At 35.7% G+C, this 22,634-nt stretch overlaps 2 protein-coding genes across 6 annotated transcripts in view; both read left to right on the forward strand.

Moving 5' to 3' along the window:
• The first annotated feature begins 3,719 nt into the window (after positions 1 to 3,719).
• The window catches only part of LOC128891172 (GTPase-activating protein skywalker), a 40,036-nt gene continuing 21,121 nt past the window's right edge, over positions 3,720 to 22,634 (forward strand). For 2 of the 5 annotated variants that reach the window (XM_054150463.1, XM_054150462.1), the window contains exon 1: positions 3,721 to 4,269. The gene's annotated coding sequence lies outside the window, so the exon portion shown is untranslated. Of the gene's footprint in view, positions 4,345 to 22,634 lie in introns of all 5 variants that reach the window. The other 3 variants (XM_054150461.1, XM_054150460.1, XM_054150465.1) reach the window with 3 other exon arrangements.
• LOC128890617 (putative uncharacterized protein DDB_G0290521) lies at positions 16,370 to 19,429 on the forward strand. Its single transcript, XM_054149271.1, has 3 exons — positions 16,370 to 16,390; positions 18,115 to 18,577; positions 19,368 to 19,429. The coding sequence occupies exons 1-3, from the start codon at positions 16,370 to 16,372 to the stop codon at positions 19,427 to 19,429; spliced, it is 546 nt and encodes a 181-aa protein (XP_054005246.1).

A 22,634-nucleotide genomic window follows, 5' to 3' on the forward strand; every position in this document is an offset into this window, starting at 1 on the left:
TTAACGGAAAACACTGACCAATCAGAGCGCGCGGATACCGATGGAGCGGCCGCGATAGCGATGGCTACGCGCTAGGTAGCCGCTCTCGTACGCGTACAAGTGATTCGACGTGCATCGAAGGATATTGACGCGGCCGCTCAGCGCGTAGCCTTCGCTACCGCGGCCGCTCCAACGGTATCCGCGCGCTCTGATTGGTCGGTTTTTTTTATTAATATCTACTTAACGAAGTCCCATCCGATATTTTTGCAAAGGAAAAAGTTGTTTCAAATCACCTCCCGAACTACCTCTTTCAATGTGTTACAACATTTTTGGGACACTCTGCAGAATAATATCTGGGATTTCCGAAAGTGTTGTTATTCTTGAAAATTTCAGCAATCCGAATGTACGGGATTTTGAAATTTCCGGGAATCCCAAACATTTACGGGATCTCGAAGTTCTCGGGAATCCCGAATGGTTTCGGGATCTCGGAAATTCACGGGAATCCCGGATGTATTCGGGATTTCGAAATTCTCGGGATTCAATCCCGATCCCGGGAGGAATTCCCGTCCCGACCGGGATCCCGCACACCACTAGTACAAGAACATAAGAGGTGGCACAACCAGGTATCTTAAAAATCCGCGTAACTCGAGGACTCACTGTATGTATTTACTTACGATTACTTACATATTACGGTGAAATGTATTTTCCTTCCGTTTTTTCAGTCTGTGACTACGGAGTATGTTGAATATTTGTATACGCACCAAGTTTTCGAACGAATGTTATTGCTTCTTTTGTAATAAGTGTACGAAGAAGTGAAATAAAAATGTGTTAGAGTCAAGAAATGGACTATGATTGAATTGTAGCGACGCGTGAACAATGAAAATGTGGTAACATTACTCTTTTGATATTTTTCATTTATTTTCGTCGCTTAAATGCTTTTGCGATTTTACAAGTAGCGAAGTTTAAATGAAAGATGTCCTATTCATTGTTGTCATTTAAATATGTTAGTAAATTACAGGTGTTCGCGAACGGGTGTTAGGTTCGCGCGGACTGCAGAAATGAATGCTCTCGTTCTTAGTTATTAAATACAACTTTTATTTCTCGTCAATTCGGTACAATCAGAGAGAGAGAGAGAGAGAGAGAGAGAGTCAAGGTCTTATGGAAATGACGTGTGAGCTACCTGTCAAAATAAGATATGCAATTGATGAGTGAGCTGGCTGGACGATGCAGAGAGCGTTTCCTTTGAGTTGGCTACACCGCCTGGCGCCGTTAATATGTAAATTCAGTCGCCTGGATGCTGAGCTGGTGCACTGATGCGTGGAATTTCACTTTATCGCACTTCTGGATGAGTCTAACTACGAAACTGAGCTGAACTTGAGTGATACTGGTATAACTGTTAATCCAAAGGCTAACCTGTTCCAAAAAAGGCTATGCGCGATGCGTTTGCTTTGAATACTAGATTCACAATGGCTTCTCAGCGCACGTGGCGCGAGCACGCGTCGGTGTGTGTTCCGAAAACGGCCGAAATCTCATCCGCTGGACAAGAGCGCCCGCTCTCGATCGATGACTGATCGATGCGACGCCGGCAGCCTCACGGCGCGTCATGCAAGAGCCGATTCGCAAACAATAGGCATTGTGCTTTCTATAAAGGAACCGTGTGTTTACATTAAAATGAAGACCTTTTCACTAATTAAGAATTGCTTATTCATTGCATGACTTTAACATTGATAAACTGGTAACATTGTCAGAATTTCAATATAGTTGTCATAGATATAGTCATTTTGTGTACGTAACGTTATATAAGTTAAAATCAAAACAATGAGATATATACAATTTTTTCATTAGTACAATATTGAGATATTAAAGATGAAAACTGGACTAAAAAGTATGAAATAATTTCTAGTTAATTTATATGAATACTCGCCAGTTCTAGATAGAATTGCTTAAAAATGTGAAATAATTTCCATTCCCTTTATATTAAATTATGTTAAATAACCTTTTCGTAGTCGGCGCAAAAAAAAGTGTAAAAAAACAAACGAATTTTTTTTCAAAGTTGTCCTGTTTTCTTTTGTTTTTTGAAAAAAAAACTCATTGTTGTTTTGTAGTTTAAACTTCGTAGAACAATCTAAAAAAAAGGTTTGGTACGATTGGATAAGGCATAGCTGAGAAAAATATGCCAAAAGATATCAAATTTTACTTTGCGCGGGAGCCAGAGCCAAACTCCGAGTTGACTTCAGCGACAGTCGCGAAAAAAGTAGGAAACTCCGGGACAAGGACAGAGAGGGCGATACAACAATTGCAGGACAGACGAGGACAGGGCGATTAAGCTAGCATGACTTTTTTCCAAGATATTGAAGCAAAGAAGCAATTGTTTCTAATAATTCTGGTTTTAATATATTCGTTACACTTTGGCGGATGCGACTCCAAGGCCTGATTTTGCAATTTCGGCCTTAAAACTTTATAAAACAATAAAATGAAGATAGCAAACATACTTTTATTGTTTATAAAGTTTTAAGGCCGAAATTGCAAAATCAGGCCTTGGAGTCGCATCCGCCAAAGTGTAACGAATATATTAAAACCAGAATTATTAGAAAATATTGCTTTTTTGCTTCAATATCCTGGAAAAAAAATCAAGCTAGCCTAATCGCCCTGTCCTCGTCTCTCTTGCAATTTTTGTATCGCCCTCTCTGTCCTTGTCCCGGAGTTTCCTACTTTTTCCGCGACTCCTGGAATAAAATGAAGATAGCAAACGTACTTTTATTATTTATAAAGTTTTAGTTTTACTTTGATGCCAGAATGGTCATTTTCACTTTTTGCCTGGTGTCGGTTAGTTTGATCGTTACCTAGAGGCAGTGGTGGACATTCGTGGGTTTTTTCCTGATCATGCGCATTGGAGCGAGCGTTGCAGTCCTCACTGCTGTATACAATTTACTTAAAATTTAGGGTACCATTGGATCCCATTAAGGAACAAAATGTAAGGAAGTTATAGGGAAAGAGAAAAGTTTTTATGAAGGAAAATAGCATAGATGTACAATAAAAAGTGGAAAACAATTCATTAATTATTTAGTTTTTACGTCTGCAGCCGATTTATTACATGAATACCAACATTTATTGCTAAGAGTAAGGAGACTGCAGAAAGCCTTACCAGTATTCGGACAAAAATATTGCACATAGAAATGAACATAAGATACAAATACATGAAACATACATATACAATCATATATTGGAAGCATACCAATATTAACTGAATACATTTAAATAAAACTAATTTCATATTTTAATCGATTTGAAATTAAATCACAGTAGTTCGATCACAGGAAAAAAATGCAAGCATTTTCAGAAAGTAGCTATAGCTACAAACACTTTTGTACTAATAAGCACTAATACTTTTGTACGTTATTTGTCCATTAAAAACGCGGGAAAATTGCAAAGGCCCCTTAAATACACCTCCTCTTGCGATTCGTATACATGTATGGTAGCAGACGACATGTAGCTGTGACGTCACTTACGTGACGCGTGCGCAGAAAGGAATTCCTCGAAGGAAAAGTCCCACGAATGTCCATCACTGCCTAGAGTCTAGAGGATTACTAGCAGAAGCTGCTTTTCGTATCCCTCTAGCGGTGAATTTGAGAAGCATCCGAAAAATTTGATCGTTTTTCATGGTCGCACAATCGTAATTGTAGAGGGCTCTCTATCTTCGCTGTGAACTATGGTTGCGCTCGCCATGGGGGGGCACCACCGGAACAGCTCGAGGCTCAAGAATCGCAATCGCACAGTTGTTCTCGAAATAATGCAATACGCGGACGTATCGTGGCCGAACTTATGAGGGCGAGCTAATATTTCTTAACGATTTTGTTTGTACCGATACCTGAACGCGAACGATTCGTAATCTCAGCCGCGGGTGAGACACAAGCGAGTAACCGTGGATAATTGACGGAGCCAATATACCAGAGGATATAAGTGACAGCGACGACAGTTGCAATAAATAAGCCGTGGCTTCTCGCACGTACAGATTCGCTAGAAGCTTTCCTCGAAGCCAAGAAGAAAAGTGCGTGTACCGTGAGTGAATAGAGTGCCTCAACCCTGATCCCTGGCTCCTTTAGAGTCGTTGACAGTAAGCAGCCCTGATTTCCTGCGAACAATTTTCGCTGATGACGTGCCGTAGACCGGCCCAAGGGATTACAAAGGTGTTGCATGCTGCGTGCTAGGACAAGAAACGAGGGTCTCTCCTGTGGTATTTCGACCGTCGAGGTGGGCACCGACGAGACTGTGGAACTACCTAGATTGGCGGTAAATACACAATTTATCGATAGCGTGTATCCTCTCCAGTGCCGGATTAAGATTTTCTCAACCCCTACGCTACAGGTACTGTGAATACTGTAATATTTCTATAAAGGAAGACAGTTGGAGAACAGTTAGGTTCAATTTCATGAAGCTAGTGACAATTGAAATCGAAAAGTTTGCTGTTCATAATTCCATGGAAACAATATCCCCTGGAACTATCATTTGTTCAGTCTTGAGAATACCGTTTTCAATTTTAATGAGGGATAGTCCAGAGATGGGCAAAACCCTAGGCTTCGAATAAATCTGAAGTTTGCTGATGCGTTTGTCTCGTTTACTTTCTCTGGAAAATGTTCAAAAGAGGAAGCGAGACAAACATATCGGCAAACTTCAGATTTATTCGAAACCTAGGGTTTTGCACATCAGTGACGGATACATATTAGAAAAGTAACCGAAAAATATAAGGTGGACGTGATACAAAAAGTCGAATATAGAACTTCCTTCCGGTGTGCGCACGGAATTAATTTTATCGTGGGTCAGATTGACCCGGCGTCCGCCATTCGCCTGGAATGTTACAGTTCGTAGCCTGAAGGTTAATCTCTGGAATCCAGAGACAACAATTCGAATAATATATAAAAACTAAATAGCTTGTGATGCGTTATTTACTTGACAAAAATTATAATGAGAATTACACAATCGAATTATATTTCGCATCGAACGAATAGAAGCTTACAAATTTATTTTATTTACTTTTGTTTGACAATCGTATACATGTTTCGTACATCATCCGCGATATAGATTTTCTATTTGTCATCTGTTATTCGAATAAATTATACGATACTTTTGTTCAACTCTGCTGGAGACTAGATACAAATTTCGAAAAAAGTGTAAACTATTCATCCATTATTCGAGGAATATTCATTTGATAGCGAGAGCATTAGATAGAACATTTCATCATTGGACCAGAATTTTAATCGACGTTCCGGTTATGTTACCTTTTCTCTTCTAAGAGATCATCCAAGGATAAGAAATGGTCACAATTTGTCATTTGCTGACCACACAAAATTTGAATTATAGAATGAAATATTTTATAATGATTAAGCAAACATTTGATCATTTAATAGCATAAACCGCTACACAGAATTTTTCGTTATTTATTATACGAATAAAATTGTGTCCCATCTCCGTCCAAGCTGTAGCCAGTGATGGGCAAAACCCTAGGTTTCACCACGTGATACGGCCCTACATCTCTCTGTATCTTCTTTCTCGCTCCTCTGAACCTTGCCTTTCCTTTTTTACTCAATGTTTTCTCTCCCTATCGCGTCGTGCATCTATCTGGTGTATGTACGATTCGAACTCGATCGAACACACGATAATTCATTCCCATATTTCTCATCATTTGCCCTATATCACCAGTGGTTTCACCCATTCGCCCTCTTACTGGTGTTACCGTATTAATATTGATCAGAGGGCCGAGGTAACCTGGAGGACTCCTAGGCTCCGCCCTGCGCTCAATTCCCTACGGTAGCCGTTTCTTTCGACATGTATACAGGGTGTTCCAAAAATGTTGTAACACCTTGAAATGGGTGGTTCGGAAGATGATTTAAAACAACTTTTTCCTTAGCGAAAATGTTGTCTGAGGCATCGTTGAGGAGATATTAACGGAAAACCCCGACCAATCAGAGGGCGAGTATACCGGTGGAGCGGTCGCGGTAGCGTATGAGCGCAGCCGCCTAGCGCGTAGCCAACGCTCCACCGGGATACTCGCGTTCTGATTGGTCGGATCTTTTTGTTAATATCTCGTTAACGAAGCCTCGGACAACATTTTCGCTAAGGAAAAAGTTGTTTCAAATCACCTCCTGGACCACCCCTTTCAAGGTGTTACAACATTTTTAGGGCACCCTGTATACACGAATATCTTTCAGGCCTAAATTACAAAATTCCTTACCCGGTGATTGCGTTCACGGCAGAGCTGAGACTACCTGTAGAATTTCTTTTCTATTCGATTATTCCATCATTTTCACTACTAATTTTCGGCGAGCATAATTCGAATATTTTGTGTACAACCGTGTGTGTACAGAATGTCCCGTACAAACTGTTACAATCTGTTTTCTCGGGAACTAGCGAAGGCATCGATTTCGTTTTTCTTACAGTTAAATGACAGAGGTGAGCTAATCTTTTGATGAAGTTGCCGGAGAACCTTGCCACTTCGATTTTTTATGACTTTCAAATATGTTGTCAAGGATATTATGATAATGGTTGTCAATACAAATCGTACACCTATTTTGTTTTTCATGTTATCGGGAAATATTGGTTGTTTGTTTGTAAACAAATTCTTTTAAATGTTCTCAAACAGTAATGTTTGTTTATATTTAGAGATTCTCGCTCGTTGCGTCATTGTAGAAGTCTATGATTTTCGATGGCATCGATTTTACGTTTCAGTTGAATTTTTCGAATAAATTGTTATTTGAAGATCATATTATTATACATATCTGAACGTACTTTAATGTCAACTACGTAATGCGATAGGAAAACATATGTATTTACTAGTAAAAAATCATCGATTACCTTGAAATCTCCTTAAAGAATATGACGTTGAAAAAAAAGTATATTGTAGTGTATAGGACTTTTTAAATCATTCAAATTGCATGTAAAATATTTTTTTGTATTATCACAATTGGAAGAGATATTCAAGTGGCCTGGTTTAGGCGTGACACCCTGTATACGTATAAAATATTTAATAGTCCCAGCCCTAGTTCGAGGACACAAGTCAAGATGATTTACAGGCGTGCAATAAACGTCAAACCACGTTGAGTGGGATCCTCGCATCGCCGTCCACTCGAGAACACAGACCTGTGGGCTTTTTTAGAGGTTAGGTCCAGGGAATTTTGATAGTCAAATTGATTTCAAATCGAATAATAATAAAAGTGTTCCCGATACTTGATATGCTTATCAAATGATAGGTGTAACCTCTTCATTCTGGTCACAGTACTATTATGTGCGGTAAAGTTAAAGAAAATGTAAAGTACACAAAATATTCTATTTTTGTGCAAACTTATGTACGATTTCTTCTATATATAATTTTCATATTGCATGTTTGAAAGTATATATATAATAATTTTAGCAGAGAGATTAATTCAACGTAGAGGTTATATTTCTATCACTGATTAAAATTTGTGCCTGAAGCAGGTAACGCAGATATGCCTCATTGAAAATTTCATACATATGAAGAAACAGTCTGTAACTCAAAAGAGGTTTTTCTACATTAGTATACATATATCAATATATTATAGTTGAATCTGTTTTTGTACATATATGTAAACCCACGTGGAATACTATTTATTTTATGTCATCCACATTCAACTGACTGTTCAACTTTGTGTTCTTCCTTTGTGAATCAGTAGATGACTGTCTCTTGTTTTTCGTAACTCAGATTTGATAAAAAAACTTCAAAAAAGTAAAAAAGTTACACCAACTACGTGAAGAAGTAGAGGACTCAAGGTGTTATCATTGAACTTTGCATGAGTTGTCATTAGGGTCTGAACGTCAGCACTGTTGAACACAGCATTTTAGCTGCGCATAGTTGGAAAGCACTAAATTAAGTGGAGCTTAAAATAAAAATAGAAATTATAATTTTCATACTAACATTATATACAGATCACTTAATTCCTTCCATTGTATACTCTATTATTTGCTTCATGAAACAAGCAATTCATCCCTTCGTTTCCTCTTATTGGAATGACTATCGCTGCTTATATCAATCAAAGACTGTAGAAACAGAAAATGCACAAGAATTTACGATAGTAGATATACTTTAAGTGCACAAAACTAGTTATTAAATAATGGTAAACACTATCTACTTTTAATTATGGATTTCACTTACTCTTTTATTGATGATGTTATATGCTCCTTTACTTGTTGTAATAGGTAAAACATATGTCGCACTGCTAAAACAACTATAATGGTTTTTTAATGCATGCTCACCCGTATTACAAGACAACATTACTGTCTTTTGTGCATTATTTCTTGTAGTATTTGGTTAAATTTTTTCTTCTATCTTAATAACCTGGATCAAGTTAGTCCTCACTGTAACCTAAAAAGACCTTTTTCCTGAGATCTCGTAGTGGTCTGACCCTGTTCTTGTCTCAAGGAAAAAAAACAACAGTCGTACAATCGAATTTGAAAAAAATATCAGCTTATAGGGGATGATGAGACGAAACTTTTTTCATATGTACAGTTTAGTCATACAACGTTTATTTTCAGAGATAAAAATTGAAAACTTAGAAGACCTTTTTTCCTGAAATTCAATTTTTGTAACGAACTTGTAACTTTGCAATTTTTCTTTTCAAAACTAAGCGTCCTATGAATAAACTGTGAATACAAAAAAGTTTTCTCTCATCATTCCCTATAAGCTGATATTCTTAGAAAAATTGATTTAACGAATATAAACATTTTTCTGAGATATTTCTCGAGGGGCGTATATATATACACCCTTCGCAGTCAAAGAGTTAATTATTGAAAAAGTTACTATAGATTTTGTCTAACGTAATATCTAGAAAAATAAAACGAAGATGCCTTTTTTTGTCTACAAAGAGGTGCATACAGAGTAATATGTAACCGAGAACCGGTGTCGAATGGTAACTGCGAATAGTTTAATAAAGATGACGAGTTCGTTCGCGATAAAGGCACATGCATTTGTCGCAGGTACGCGTGCTTTGAAACCGGCGAAGATCAAAGATTCTTTCGTAATATTGCATCGCGCGACCGGTGTGCGTTCTCGTCATTGGAAACCGTGCAGTTTCGTTGACGCCCGAAAACCCGAGGGACCGCGTATACCGAATTACATAAGTCAATTAGTCTATTTTCAGATAGCAAAATTCTTAAACGTGCAAGTTATAGGCGGACCATCCGCCCTGGTGCTCAGTCGATTACTTTTACACGCTACTGCATAAAACCAACATACGTCGAATCTATTCGGTGTATGAATTCATTCTATGCCGTTATATTCAATCATTTATAACTTTACTTTAAATAGAAATATTTAATCGTAATTTTTTTATTATAGGGTACATTACCAATCTTCTAGGTCGTTGACGATAGTCTCCATTACAATGACTCTATACATACAGTGTACAGATTATTAAAAATTGTACACTTACCGATTCGAACGATTTCTTTTTATTATACATTAAAATTGTACGTAACGACTAAAAACCGCATATCAACGTATAATCTAATGGTCCTTTATTTACTATTACACAGATATTACAAAAATTCTAGTAATGTAACAAATTTGCCGAATAATGTGACGCGTAACTGTTCGTAGGTCGTTTTAATGCTAGCCAAATGTTTTCACACGTGAAAATTAGTGCCAATACGTGCAGTTTGCTTGGAAGACGAATTTCACGTGCACGTCATCCTCAAACTATGTATGTACTTCTTGTTTGTGATATAGAGGGACAAACATTCGAATAATAAACAACAAACATAAGAAAAGACGACTAACGATTACTGCGTGACCGAGTTTTTTTTATCTTTTTTTTTTTTATTCGAGTAATAATTCATTCGATTCCACAGTTGTTTAGACAATTTTTCTTACAAAAAAGAGAATAATGGTACATAATAAGTAATTTTACTTCCGGCTTTCATTATTGCAACATGTTTTATTTATGGAAATGTAAATTAACGGAAATGTAAGCAAGACTAGTGAAAAGATAAAATGGGTGGGTAATATTTTAATTAATATATTAAATAAAGTCTTATTCGTCGAATTGATCGAATATTTCATTCCATTTGTTAGTTTGTTTTTTCTTGTGCCAGTGCATAAAAGTGTCGATTAGTTAGTAGGAACAGCTGCGTGAATTCGCAAGCAGACGAAAACGTTTCATTTCTGAAAATAAATGTACGTTTTCATTTGCTTTCATCATTAGCGACCAAACGTAAAATGCCGACAATTTTTTAACTAAATGAGAATTTATTCAAGCACAACGATCAATTTTGTTTCACGAGCGGTGTGTACGCGAGCAAAGGCAAATTAGTACCGACGACGGTACACGCGTTAGTGGTAACGGATTAAAAAATACTGTACGGATGCTCGACGTGATGGTTGTATAGGGGATTCGCATGATTCGAATTCCACGGTGCTTGTTAACTGCGAAAATTAACATCGTGCGCATAATACGGCGTATAATCTTCGCGCGTACCAATAATAACATTTTTATTTACATAAAACAATATACATTTACCATCGTTCTTTAAGGACAAATTTTCTAAAGTTATACAAAATTGATTTAATTTTTTCACTTATTTTTACGCGTTCTCTTTATAAAATTAGTGTACACATCGTGGAAGTTTGTTCCATTGGTCAATTTATTTAAATTGCTCTTTACTATAATTATAATAGGACTCATTTTTATCTCCGTGATTTTACTTACAGTATTATTTATTAGGAGTATGCAAAAGTTTCCGGCGTTCAAACTTTTATGAATTTTGCAAACATTTGTATTTATATTCTTGGTAACTTTTTCTTTTAACATTTGGCAATGATATTCTGTGAAACCGTTTTTTTCTTTGTTTTGCGAAAGTTACGTGTTTTTTTATACCGTTGAAAATGTTGAAATACGCCGAAAGACATGATAAAGTGATATTCCAACGCAATGCAAGACTACATCTTCACAAATCAGTCAAGGACACATTGGAATCCTTCAAATGGGAACTTCCACCCAACCCGCCTCATTCACCGGATATACATACCTCCGTCGGACTATTACCTTTGTCAATTAATGAGTAGCGGTTTGGCAGACTTCACTTCTTTCGAAAGTTGTAAAAAATGGATCGACGATTGGATCGCATCTAAAAATGAAGAATTCTTTTCCAAAGGAGTCCATGCTTTACCTGATAGGTGAGCAAAGGTTGTAGCAGCCAAAGAACAATTCTGTAATCGACGGTATATTTCATTTTGGTCTATTAATAAATGAGTTTTTCAAATAAAAAAAAAAACGGCGGAAACTTTTGCATACTCTCAATAGTTAATTTAGGACAATATTAGGTGTAGAAATGTATTCTTTGTATTAATGTCTTTACATTGAATCGTTTATAACTGTAGTTTAAACAAAAATGTTGGAGGTTCAACAATTCGACACGTATATACAGGGTGTCCAAAAAATGTTGGAGGTCCTTGAAAATGATGGTTCAGGGGGTGATTTGAAACAACTTTTTCCTTAGCGAAATTGTTGTCCGAGGCTTCGTTGAGGAGATATTAACGGAAAACACTGACCAATCAGAGCGCGCGGATACCGATGGAGCGGCCGCGATAGCGATGGCTACGCGCTAGGTAGCCGCTCTCGTACGCGTACAAGTGATTCGACGTGCATCGAAGGATATTGACGCGGCCGCTCAGCGCGTAGCCTTCGCTACCGCGGCCGCTCCATCGGTATCCGCGCGCTCTGATTGGTCAGTGTTTTCCGTTAATATCTCCTTAACGAAGCGTCGGACAACATTTTCGCTAAGGAAAAAGTTGTTTCAAATCACCTCCCCAGCCACCCCTTTCAAGGACCTCCAACATTTTTGGGGCACCCTAGTTTTTTTTTTTTTTCAGTCTTCAAAGATGACTTTATGCAACCTCATAATAGCCTCATAAAACTAGTAACATAATTGTCCCCAATTCAGCTGCCGACACTCTCTACAACGATAATTGTAGCAACATTAAACATTATTGAGAGGTAGTAGCAGTCATTTTCCATGATCGACTCTTAACCCAGAATCCCAAATAGGTTGCACCTTCTAAATCTATAAAAGAGGTCAAGAGGTACTTGAATCGCTCGAAATGTAAAAAGGTTGAATCGATATAATCTTAATCCGCCGATTATGGTTACCTTAAATGCTGAGCAGCGGCATATCCTCGTCCTGCTTGTGACTCACGCGAATTACGAAATTCAGAATGAGCGTTGAGCATGCGGATAAACGTAACGCTCTTGTAACTTTCGATGCAACACTCTGATATTAATCGTTTGCGGAAGTATCGAGCATGTTCAAACAGAATAGATCTCTTGTTATTGATACAGACGAACCGAAACAAAACTTTCTGAATATTATGTAATTCATAAGGAAGTACGTAGATATATTTGAAGTACTTACGATTTGTATGAAAGTAAGAAATTACGCTTGGTTAGAATCGGGCTCATCCTGGCGAGTTTAAAAGATTCGAATGTTACTAACAATAAGAACTTTTGAATATCCTAGTTTGTGAACATAGTTATTCGAATATTTCACTGTCGAATACCGTGGCGTCGATACTTGACTATTTACGATTGTTGTTCCGTGAATTTATTTAATGGAGGATAATAACAAAATATCACTTGATTATTCTTCGATTAAATATAAATCGTATGAGCCTATTACAATTTAAATTGGTCACTCTAGTTTTATGAAAAACGATGTAAAAATTCGGAATTTTTATAAATTCAATTATAACGCAATTATATTTTTGAACGTGACTATCTCGAAATAACTACCTTAAATTCATTTCAATGTTTGAGTATTTGAATAGCATTGTTTCAGTATCCATGTAATATGTAAAGTTACCATTATACAAGCATTTGTGTATTCGAATAACATTGTTCTAATGTTTAAGTGTTTGAATACCGTTACTTCAATATTTGACTGTTGAATAGCATCGTTTCAATATCCGAGTACTAGAATGCTATCATACAAATACTTAAGTATTTGAATATTATTGTTTCAATTTGAATGTTCGAATAACATTCTTCGAATAACATTCTTCGAATACTTTACTGCTGAATAACATTGTTTCAATGTCTGAGTACTTGAATTCCATTCTTCTTCTATTCGAGTGCATATTATTGTTTGAGTAATAATAAGAAGAACGATAAACTTCAAGACTTTAAAACGTATCTATTTAAGAGTCCATTTTGCTCCATCTCCACTGTCGAGAATTTTATCGTTATTATTATTATTGTAATTTTCTATGAAAAGGGAACATCGAACGAAATTTTGTAGATGTTCCGCAGGCTTGCAACCAAAACTGATTCAATATAGTTTCGCAGTCTGTTTTTATACTCGACGACAGAACGAAGAAGATGCGAAAGCTTGGCTCGGAAAAACGATTCGCACGATCGCACGACCGACCCTCCGCAGCACTTGGGTCGGTGTCGTTAAATCACGATGATTACGGCATTGGACTTTATTACTCGGAAGTAGGCAGTTCTCGTTTCAGGGACTTTCGTGTATAGGTAGAACGAGACGAAACGAAACGAAACTGTGATCCGTCCGGTTCTAAGCCAGAGATAGAGAAAATTTTATTTGAATAAAGCAATACGATATTAATGTTCTGCTAATAAATTCTTATTTCTAAAGTTGCAAGAAGAAAGGTTTGACGACGAGGTTAGAAGAGATAATACGAATAAAGTAACCGAGGCTTAAGAAACTACGATTTCATTTGAAGTCTTTATTAAAGAAGGTAGAGAAATATTATTTAACATTTTTATATGAAATAAAGAAGATTGAAGATGAAAGTAAAGAAGAAATTTGAGAATCAAAGAAAGAAGAAGATAGAGTAAGAATTTATTTAATGTCTTTATATCAATTTTAATTGTTTTTTAACCGACTTCGAAAAAGGAGGAGGTTACTCAATTCGACTTTTTTTTTTTTGCACGTTCACCTATTGCGCCGGGATGGCTTGACCAATCGGAATGAAACCTCTTGCATCTTATTGTGCAGCATGTCTCTCTGTAGGTCCTGATTTGGTCATTTAAGATTTATTTTAAACATGTTTGTTAACTTTGGTAAATAAGAGACATTAGAAAAAGCAAAACACTAGGATGATCTAGAAAACAAATTTTGTATCGCATACAATTTCGTATTTTATGTTACACCAGCAGTTTATTCGTAATGTTTACTGTATTTAACTACTACATTTTTAATCCCAAATAATTGCTCGATGAAAAATAATTACTAATCTTTTCACCTAAGCATACCGAATTTCTATAACCATTTTTCGTTCCGTTTTATGTAATTAATTCTTTTAAAGTTATCATTTTGTCCTTCGCAACGTATATTTTCTTTATTATATTGTAGAAATATAATCTTTTTCATATTGATTATAAAAAATAATCTTTCAAAAATATCGAGAAAATGACACCTAGTAATTAATTAAAGTTTGAATTGTCCCTTGTAAGTATTTCGTTCTATAATTCAAGTTCGTGTTATTATTTAACAAGTAATGGATACACAGTTGCTTATCTTTAGTTCGTTGTTCGATGTATTTATGTAATACGAAGTTTGCTAATCTCTGATCCTAGGGTTGGTAATCGTATGCGCCGGGATTTTTTTTAATTCGTTAATCAGCTCTCGACGTTTTACAGAACGTATCAGACAATTTAGCCCTTCATCCGCGTTTAGTCTTTTACGACGTCTCTGCCTACGTAATTAAACTTTTTACAGCGTATAGCGGTTGCAATCATTCAATTTCCTTTCTCTTTTTTTTCTTCTTCTGGTTTGAAGCTGAAATCTAGCTATATTAAATTAAGCTATAACTCTTAATTTTACTACTAATATACGTGTGGATAATAATATTCCAAATTAATTGATATATTAATAAATATTAAACTAATATATGAAATTGATTTCCAAGTCACTTGTCTTTAATTTTGTAGTCAAAATACAGTAAAAATTGTGTCGTTATGCTTAATCTTTCTTGCTGTCTTCGTTGATAACGGCTGTCACTTCTTCAACGTTAAATGTTTTGCTTGGTGTAAGACGTGTTAAATAATATCGTGGTTGATGAGATACTTGACAAGAGAAGCAGTGGCATGAGCGTTCCAATATTATTCTTATGTATATATTGCTTGTTAGAACGTTATAAAAATATGTTCTTATTACTTGCAAATAAGTATTTATCATTGTTACGTTATTAGAAATTAAAATATATATATATTAACTGGAGATACGAACCTACGTTGTAATTGTTAGATATTTAGTTTTCTTAATACCTAGACTGTTTTGATCAATGTCAAAACATTAAGAATTATGTGTTTCATAAAAAGTATACAAAAATTCTGTATTCCAGTTCCTCTAACACACCGAAACAGCTAAAAAAAATCGGTTTTTGATTTTTCCAACTACGGCGCACCACACATAAAATTATGAACAAAATTGAAGATAATAATAACAATAATATACACTTCCCGTAATTATATAGTCGTAGTTCTCAGATTCCTTCGATGCCAAGCCAGCATTTTTTATAATTTGTTGCGTTGTTTATTTTTCACAGCTTGGATTTAGAATTGAAAAATCTGAAAAAAATTATGAAGCATGTAGCTGGCCAACTGAAATATTTCTGATTTTTGTCAAAATTTTTCATGCAACGGGACGAAAGAAATTGATCAAAAACGTGATATTTGTTTTTTCTTTTTTTTTTCTTGTTTACTCCACCACCAGTCGAAATAGGGACTTGAAACTTGGCATAGATTAGTCTTTTTTAAAGGCAAATTTTGACCCCTAAAACCGCCTATACTCTTTCACGAAGCTTCGAGTGCTTCCTCCATGTTTGCAAACACGTTTAAAGAAAAGATTTATCTGATTTTCGTGTGCGTTATTATTTCACGGTTAATTTGCTCGGGGCCTCGCCATAATAGATCACGAGCTGTGACGATCGATGATAAATATGTTGTGATACGATTTACACGCGATAACGAGCGGCTTGACGAATAGCTGTCGATTAAATGCGGTGCTATCAAAAGCTTTTAATCGTTTTCGCGTGAATCTGATATTTAAATGTCAATCTGAATGTGTCAAATCACACGGCACGAGAACGAAACACCGAAATATCTCGAAGGACGCGAAACAATGATCGATCAAAGTTTCTATAGACGCCCGCTGTACGCGAATGAAAATAAAGTTCAGAAAAATGTACTTCCTGTTGGAAGCCCGAAATTTGGATATGCTGTGGTCTTTAGTGATATTTCAACGTATCTCAAAGGTTTTTGAAAAATTTTGAAAATTGCCGGTTTTACAGCTGTTCAAAGTTTTGTGCTACTTTTTTTATTTAAAAAAAAAAAAAAATGGCTATTGAACTAGGCAACGGATGAAAATGACTTTCTACGTGCGCATAGTGAGGACATGGAAGTATCAAATAAAAATGACTTCAGAACAAAGACAATTTTTTTTTAATTGTTTTTTAACAAACGCCTTGATTTTATACCGAGCATGTATTTAAAAATATGGAAAAATATGAGTTTACATTTTTCCTCTTTCTGGAGGTACATTTAAAAAGATGGACAAATTGAAATTGAGAGAATGAAAATTGATTGAAGGGAACACCTCTCTTAACCCTCATTAGAGGCGTCCTTGTCATTTTTATAGATTTCACTAAACGAATCTTTGGTCGAATGAATCTGAAAATAACTCAAAGCAATTGAACAACAGATATCCCTATTGCAGACACCCTATATGTGTAAGTAAAACCAATTTTGGCATTTACAATTGTTTAAAAATTAATCAATACTTGTAATTATTCGATATTAGTTTAATTAATCTGGAACTACAGAAGTATTGAAAATGAAGTCAGAATTCTCATTTATTTATAAGTTTGCACAAAATTAGCTGTCAATTTCACACAGCTTCGATTTTCTTAATAATGATGTCTCACGCGAAACACGTTTACTCTGTCCTTTCGACTGATTTTTTTCACGAGAAATTACCCACTACTACGACCATCTACTTGGACCATTATTCTCAGAACATTCTGTATACATGGACGCATTTCTATCGACACGTCTCGAAATTTGGTGACTTGCGCATTTCTTTCAAAATGTTTTGAATACGGTTCCGGTTAGCGTGGACCGCTGTTCGCGAATTATTGCACAATACGTCCGCATTTCATTAAACGCTAATGGTCGCGTAATTACAACTCACCTATAAACGTAACATTCACGTAACACGTTCAGGCCTGTTTACGCGCGATTATCGATCCATACCACCAGTAAGCCGCCGCGGTGCTGTCCGATTACGCGCCAAAAATGCACCAAAGATAAACAGCTGATTGGCCGCTATCGCGAAATCAGCTGACTTGCTACAGAAATCGATCACCGACTACGAAAAGGTCTCTAGCGAAGCCCCTGAAAGGAACGACATCGTTGCCAGGCAATTCTTACCTCGTTTTGAGGTGAACGAACGTAGAACTCTTTTCTTTAACGAGGATCAGAAGATGTAAATGAAGACGATATTAAACGAAACAAAAGTATTTAAATAAAATAAAAGAATAAAAAAATATATAACAGACTACGAAAATTATTAGATTATGCCACTTATTAAACTGTAGACTTTACATTAATAAATGAAATGTTATTTATTTGAAAATATTATCAACACAAGAGCGACTCGTCTTTATTATATTAACACGATACGTCTGGCAAGGAGCAGCAAATCAATGATATTGAAAAACAAACAAACAACGCTTATTATAAACAATCTGAAATATACAATTATCAAATCGATCATACCGAGTATGAAACGATATTTAATTTTGACATATTTCAATAAAAATCATTAAAACTTCACTAAAAATATGAAATAATTTCTAATTAATTTGTATGAATACTCTCCAGCTCCAGATATAATTGCTTAAAAGTATGACGAAATGCAGTAAAAAGTATGAAATAATTTCTATTTAAACTTATTATTACTCACCAGCTCTTATGTTCTATAAACTTCGCGGTTTATACATATACACGATTTTGCGGTTATTGCTCTTTACTCTTTACCTCACTCTCTCTCACTCTCACTCCCACTCCCACTCCCACTCTCATTCACTCCCACTCTCACTCTCACTCTCAGACTCACTCCCATTCCCACTCCCACTCCACTCTCACTCCCACTCTCACTCCCACTCTCACTTCTACTCACACTCCCACTCTCACTCCCACTCTCACTCCCACTCTCACTCCTACTCACACTCTCACTCTCACTCCCACTCTCAGTCTCTCACTCACTCCCACTCCCACTCTCACTCTCTCACTCTCACTCACTCCCACTCTCATTCTCACTCTCAGACTCACTCCCACTCCCACTCCTACTCCCACTCCCACTCTCACTCCCACTCCCACTCCCACTCTCACTCCCACTCTCACTCCCACTCACACTCCCACTCACACTCACACTTCCACTCCCACTCTCACTCACTCCCACTCTCACTCCCACTCCCACTCCCACTCTCACTCTCAGACTCACTCCCACTCCCACTCTCACTCTCTCACTCACTCCCACTCTCACTCTCACTCTCACTCTCTCTCTCATTTTCGTACTCGTCGGTCACTCACCTGTCGTACGCCTAAATGTCTTGTTGGCGTATGGCAAACTTTATTGGAAAATCTGGAATTATCAAGGAATTTTAAAATCATTTCTTTGCGGCCAACCTGATCTGGAAAGCGTGAAAATAACTTCAACGCCTATAACGGACGGATACATATTATTAAAATAGCACGGTGTCGCGTGAGTCAAAGAAAAAATACTTGGATATAGTTCGCGTACCAAGTGTCATGTGATTTGGAATGATGCCATCAGAAGCGAGTCTTCCGAGGCGCGTATTCGTAATAAAGGAAAAGGTTTCGGGCTCGGTTTCGAGCACCACATTCCAAGTCTCGATGAGTTCATCAACATTTCTTAATAATTGTGTCAAGGTAGTTATTTCGAGATAATCACGTTAAAAAGTATGATCGGAAACTTTTGTGAAAATACGATTTTATTTCTCTCGCACACGTACATTATAAGTTGAAACGTATATTTACACATAGTATATTCATAATAATCGAGAAAAAACATCGATGACCTTGAAATCTCCTTAAAAAAATAGGACATTGCAGTAAAGTAAAGAAAAAGTATATTGCAGCATATAGGGCTCTACAAACCATTCAAATTCCATGTAAAATATTTGTTTGTATTATCACTATTGGAATAGATATTCAGGTGGCCTGGTTTAGGCATGACACCCTGTATAACGTCAACAAAGTTAATTATTATTGTAACTATCATCGATGCGTCACACTTGAACCTTGGAGAAATCCCTAAGAATGTTTAAAAATTGTTCGCAGATCTCCAGAATGCTCTGACGAAAAGTCCAAGTAACACGAATTACTCGTTAATCAAGCGCTAATGAAGTAATTGCACGTTCCGTTCAGCCAAGTGTAGCAGCCTAGAACGGCAAAGATTCTAGAAAATTGGCAATTAGGAGGCCGCTTCGGAACGACGGAGCCTGGTATGGTTTGGACACTATCGATCAAAAGTATGCGAGACCACCTAACTTATTGTCACTGTTTACAATGGCTGTAGAATGTATTCGTACACCGATCAATTTCTCAAAAAACTTTTGTGTGAAATTGTAGTTTCTTAACTTCTTTTTTTATAATCAATGATATTTTACATATTCTCGGAAGTCTCTAAGGTAGATATAGTCCAAACAGCATTTATTAGTTAATATAATTTGTAAAATTAACAAAAACAATGCGAAAAGTGGGTAAAAGTATAGAAGCAATAAGTATTTGTACGGTTCTTATGACGAACCATTTACAGTACAGTTCGTAACGTAAACACATTAGTTTATTAATGTGTTATTAATTAGAAAACATTAAATTTCCAGTAAAGTACTTTTAAGAAAAGGCTCTAATAAAGGAATGGATAAAGATCCCACTTTGCATAATTAATAATTTAGTTAATTTAATGCTTAGAAAAGTTGCAATAATTATAAAATCAAGAGGAAATCCCACAAAGGAAGTATTACATACTTATAAATTAATGTAAATTTCATTTTTTTTTTTTTAATCGAGTGTTAAAAATGAAACATTTGTTCGAATACTTATTGCTTCAACATTTCTATCGATTAACTGCTTTTTTCTTGTTAATTTTGCAACTTACATAAATAGCTATTCTTTTTTGTAATCTATCTATTCTAGAGATTTCCGAGTATATATAGAATGTCGTTGTTTATAAAAAATAAGTTAATAAATTACAATTTTACATAGTTTTTTTGGAAATTGATCCGTGTGTGAATACTTTCTACACCCATTGTATGTCAAGTGGATTCGATGAAGTTAAACGAAAGTTAATAATATCGATAGAAACCTAGGAGATCAATTAGGGATACATTACACCTTTTGCGTACAAAGTGTCCCATTTAAGGAGACCAATATTAGATATCTCCGTCGGTATAGAATCAGCCATTTTGAATTTCGAAATTCCGATGACAGATTCATAATCAGCGACCACAAAAACGATAATGTACCAATTTTTTTTATTTATCTGTCAACTCCTATTTTTGGCCTGGTTTTCGCGATTTCGGAAATTGTTTATAAATCTATTATATGTATACGTAGAATAAAGAATAATTCATCATTTTAACGGCCGAGTCAAAAAAAAAAAAAAAGTTTATTTTTATGCCCATTTATTGTAGAGTCAAGGTGGTGTAACCCGTTAAATGTTTTAAATATGAATTGTTGTTGAAAGAAGAATTTAGGTGCTAAATTTTTGAATTACCTGAAAAAGAATTTCTATTTTTGGAACATTTATAAAAAAATAATAAAATAGGTTCGGATTAAACAAATTTTATTTATTAAATTCATTCCCAGGAGACGTTAGGATCAATTATATTTTCGATTACAACACAGACCTTATTGCACATTGTTTGTGGCGATATAAGCAATGTGTACGCAAAAAAAAGAAAACAGCTTAATAAAAATACGTCCGTAGTGAAATCTAAAATTATCGGAGTGTTAGGTGTTTCACACGCGTTTCCGTCCACGCAATAGTGATTCGCAATATCTGGTCTGTTATTTCGCGCGGAATAATGCGTTCGTCGAGCTCATGAATTATTCAGCAGATCCAGGGGGAATGAGATGATAACTCCGACGGATCGTTGGAATCAAGGCTACGGTGAGTATTAGCGAGCGGCGTACGCATATTTGGCACTTGGGCAATTGTAACGAGAAATTTCTCGCCAGACGTTTAACTAACCGGTGGCGTTTTTCTTTCTTAAATGGTATGCCATTATTATGCAACGACGTCGCGTGCTCCGCTCGTTTATCGCTCCAATTATTCTCCGAGCTGTTCGTTTTTCCGTCGAACGTAATTTTCTGCCAACGAGACGTCGTAAAGAATTCCATTTTTATACAATTAGAATTCACGAGCAGGGATGACAACATTTTTGTTCGAGTAATAGGCAACGAATAAAAAAACTTCATAATTTTATAGCTTAATAATTCGTTGACAGTCGTTAAAAATTGTACACCTAGCGATTCGAACGATATCTTTTTATAATACGTTAAAATCGTACTTGATGAATAAAAGTCATATATCAACGTATAATTTAATGCTCCTTTATTTACAACGTTACAAAAACGTTACACAAATTGTAATAATGTTTAGTAAATTAAATAAAATTTGCCATTACGTAAGAAACCTTGATGTCAATAAAAATCGTACACAAGAAATTAGCTATTAACCGACTTCGAAAAGGATGAGGTTAGTCAATTCGACATGGATACATATTTTGTTTATGACGGTGCCGACCGTAATACTTTTAACTGCCGACGCTATAGCAATATAAAACTTACAACTCGACACTCATTTTGTAAATTTGCGATCAATTAAATGAAATGATTAAACAAGACACAAAGTTAGTACTAAATTAGTCGACACATAAGAATAGCAACACTAACATTACTACTTAGCTAATTACTAATTAACTATGGCCAAAATTATTTCTTATCATCTCATATAATATTGAAATTCAATAATAGAAATGAACGAAATGATTTAAATAAACTTTCCCATATAAATAAGAGAAAAATACAAAAACAGAGTAACATTTGGAATTTGTTTATCTTTACTCCACTGTTCATTACTCCGGTATTTATTTATAGATTTTCTCTCACCAAAGTTTGTTTTCTTCGTAAAAGTGCGATCTATACGTGAACAATAAGAAACTGGACATAATTTGACAGTTTATATTTTTGCATGGCGATAAAAGAAATTTTCGTGTTCTATTTTAGCCCAAAAGATCGAAGTTTCTCGAATGTTACAAGCAATCTTTGGAAATTCGATTACCTTTAATATGGTATCTTACACAACCCAGTCGGACCTTTCTAACTCGAAATATGGCCTAAAATGTGAAGCTATCTTAGAAAAAAATCGAAAAAAATTCAAAAATGTATATCTCCAAAAATCTATTAAGAACAAAATGGTGGCATTAAATGTACAATTATTGTTGTTGTTGTTGTTGTTGTTGTTGTTGTTGTTGTTGTTGTTGTTGTTGTTGTTGTTGTTGTTGTTGTTGTTGTTGTTGTTGTTGTTGTTGTTGTTGTTGT

Source organism: Hylaeus anthracinus, unplaced genomic scaffold (assembly GCF_026225885.1).
Source record: "Hylaeus anthracinus isolate JK02 unplaced genomic scaffold, UHH_iyHylAnth1.0_haploid 12001, whole genome shotgun sequence".
Lineage (NCBI taxonomy): Eukaryota > Metazoa > Arthropoda > Insecta > Hymenoptera > Colletidae > Hylaeus > Hylaeus anthracinus.

Bases quoted from the DNA above. Each gene is read 5' to 3' on its own strand.
- LOC128890617 (XM_054149271.1), top strand. From the start codon at position 16,370: ATGACTTTCTACGTGCGCATA. The intron at 16,391-18,114 runs GTGAGGACATGG...TCTCACTCTCAG, and splicing joins TGACTTTCTACGTGCGCATA to ACTCACTCCCATTCCCACTC. The intron at 18,578-19,367 runs GTACTCGTCGGT...AATTGTTCGCAG, and splicing joins TCACTCTCTCTCTCATTTTC to ATCTCCAGAATGCTCTGACG.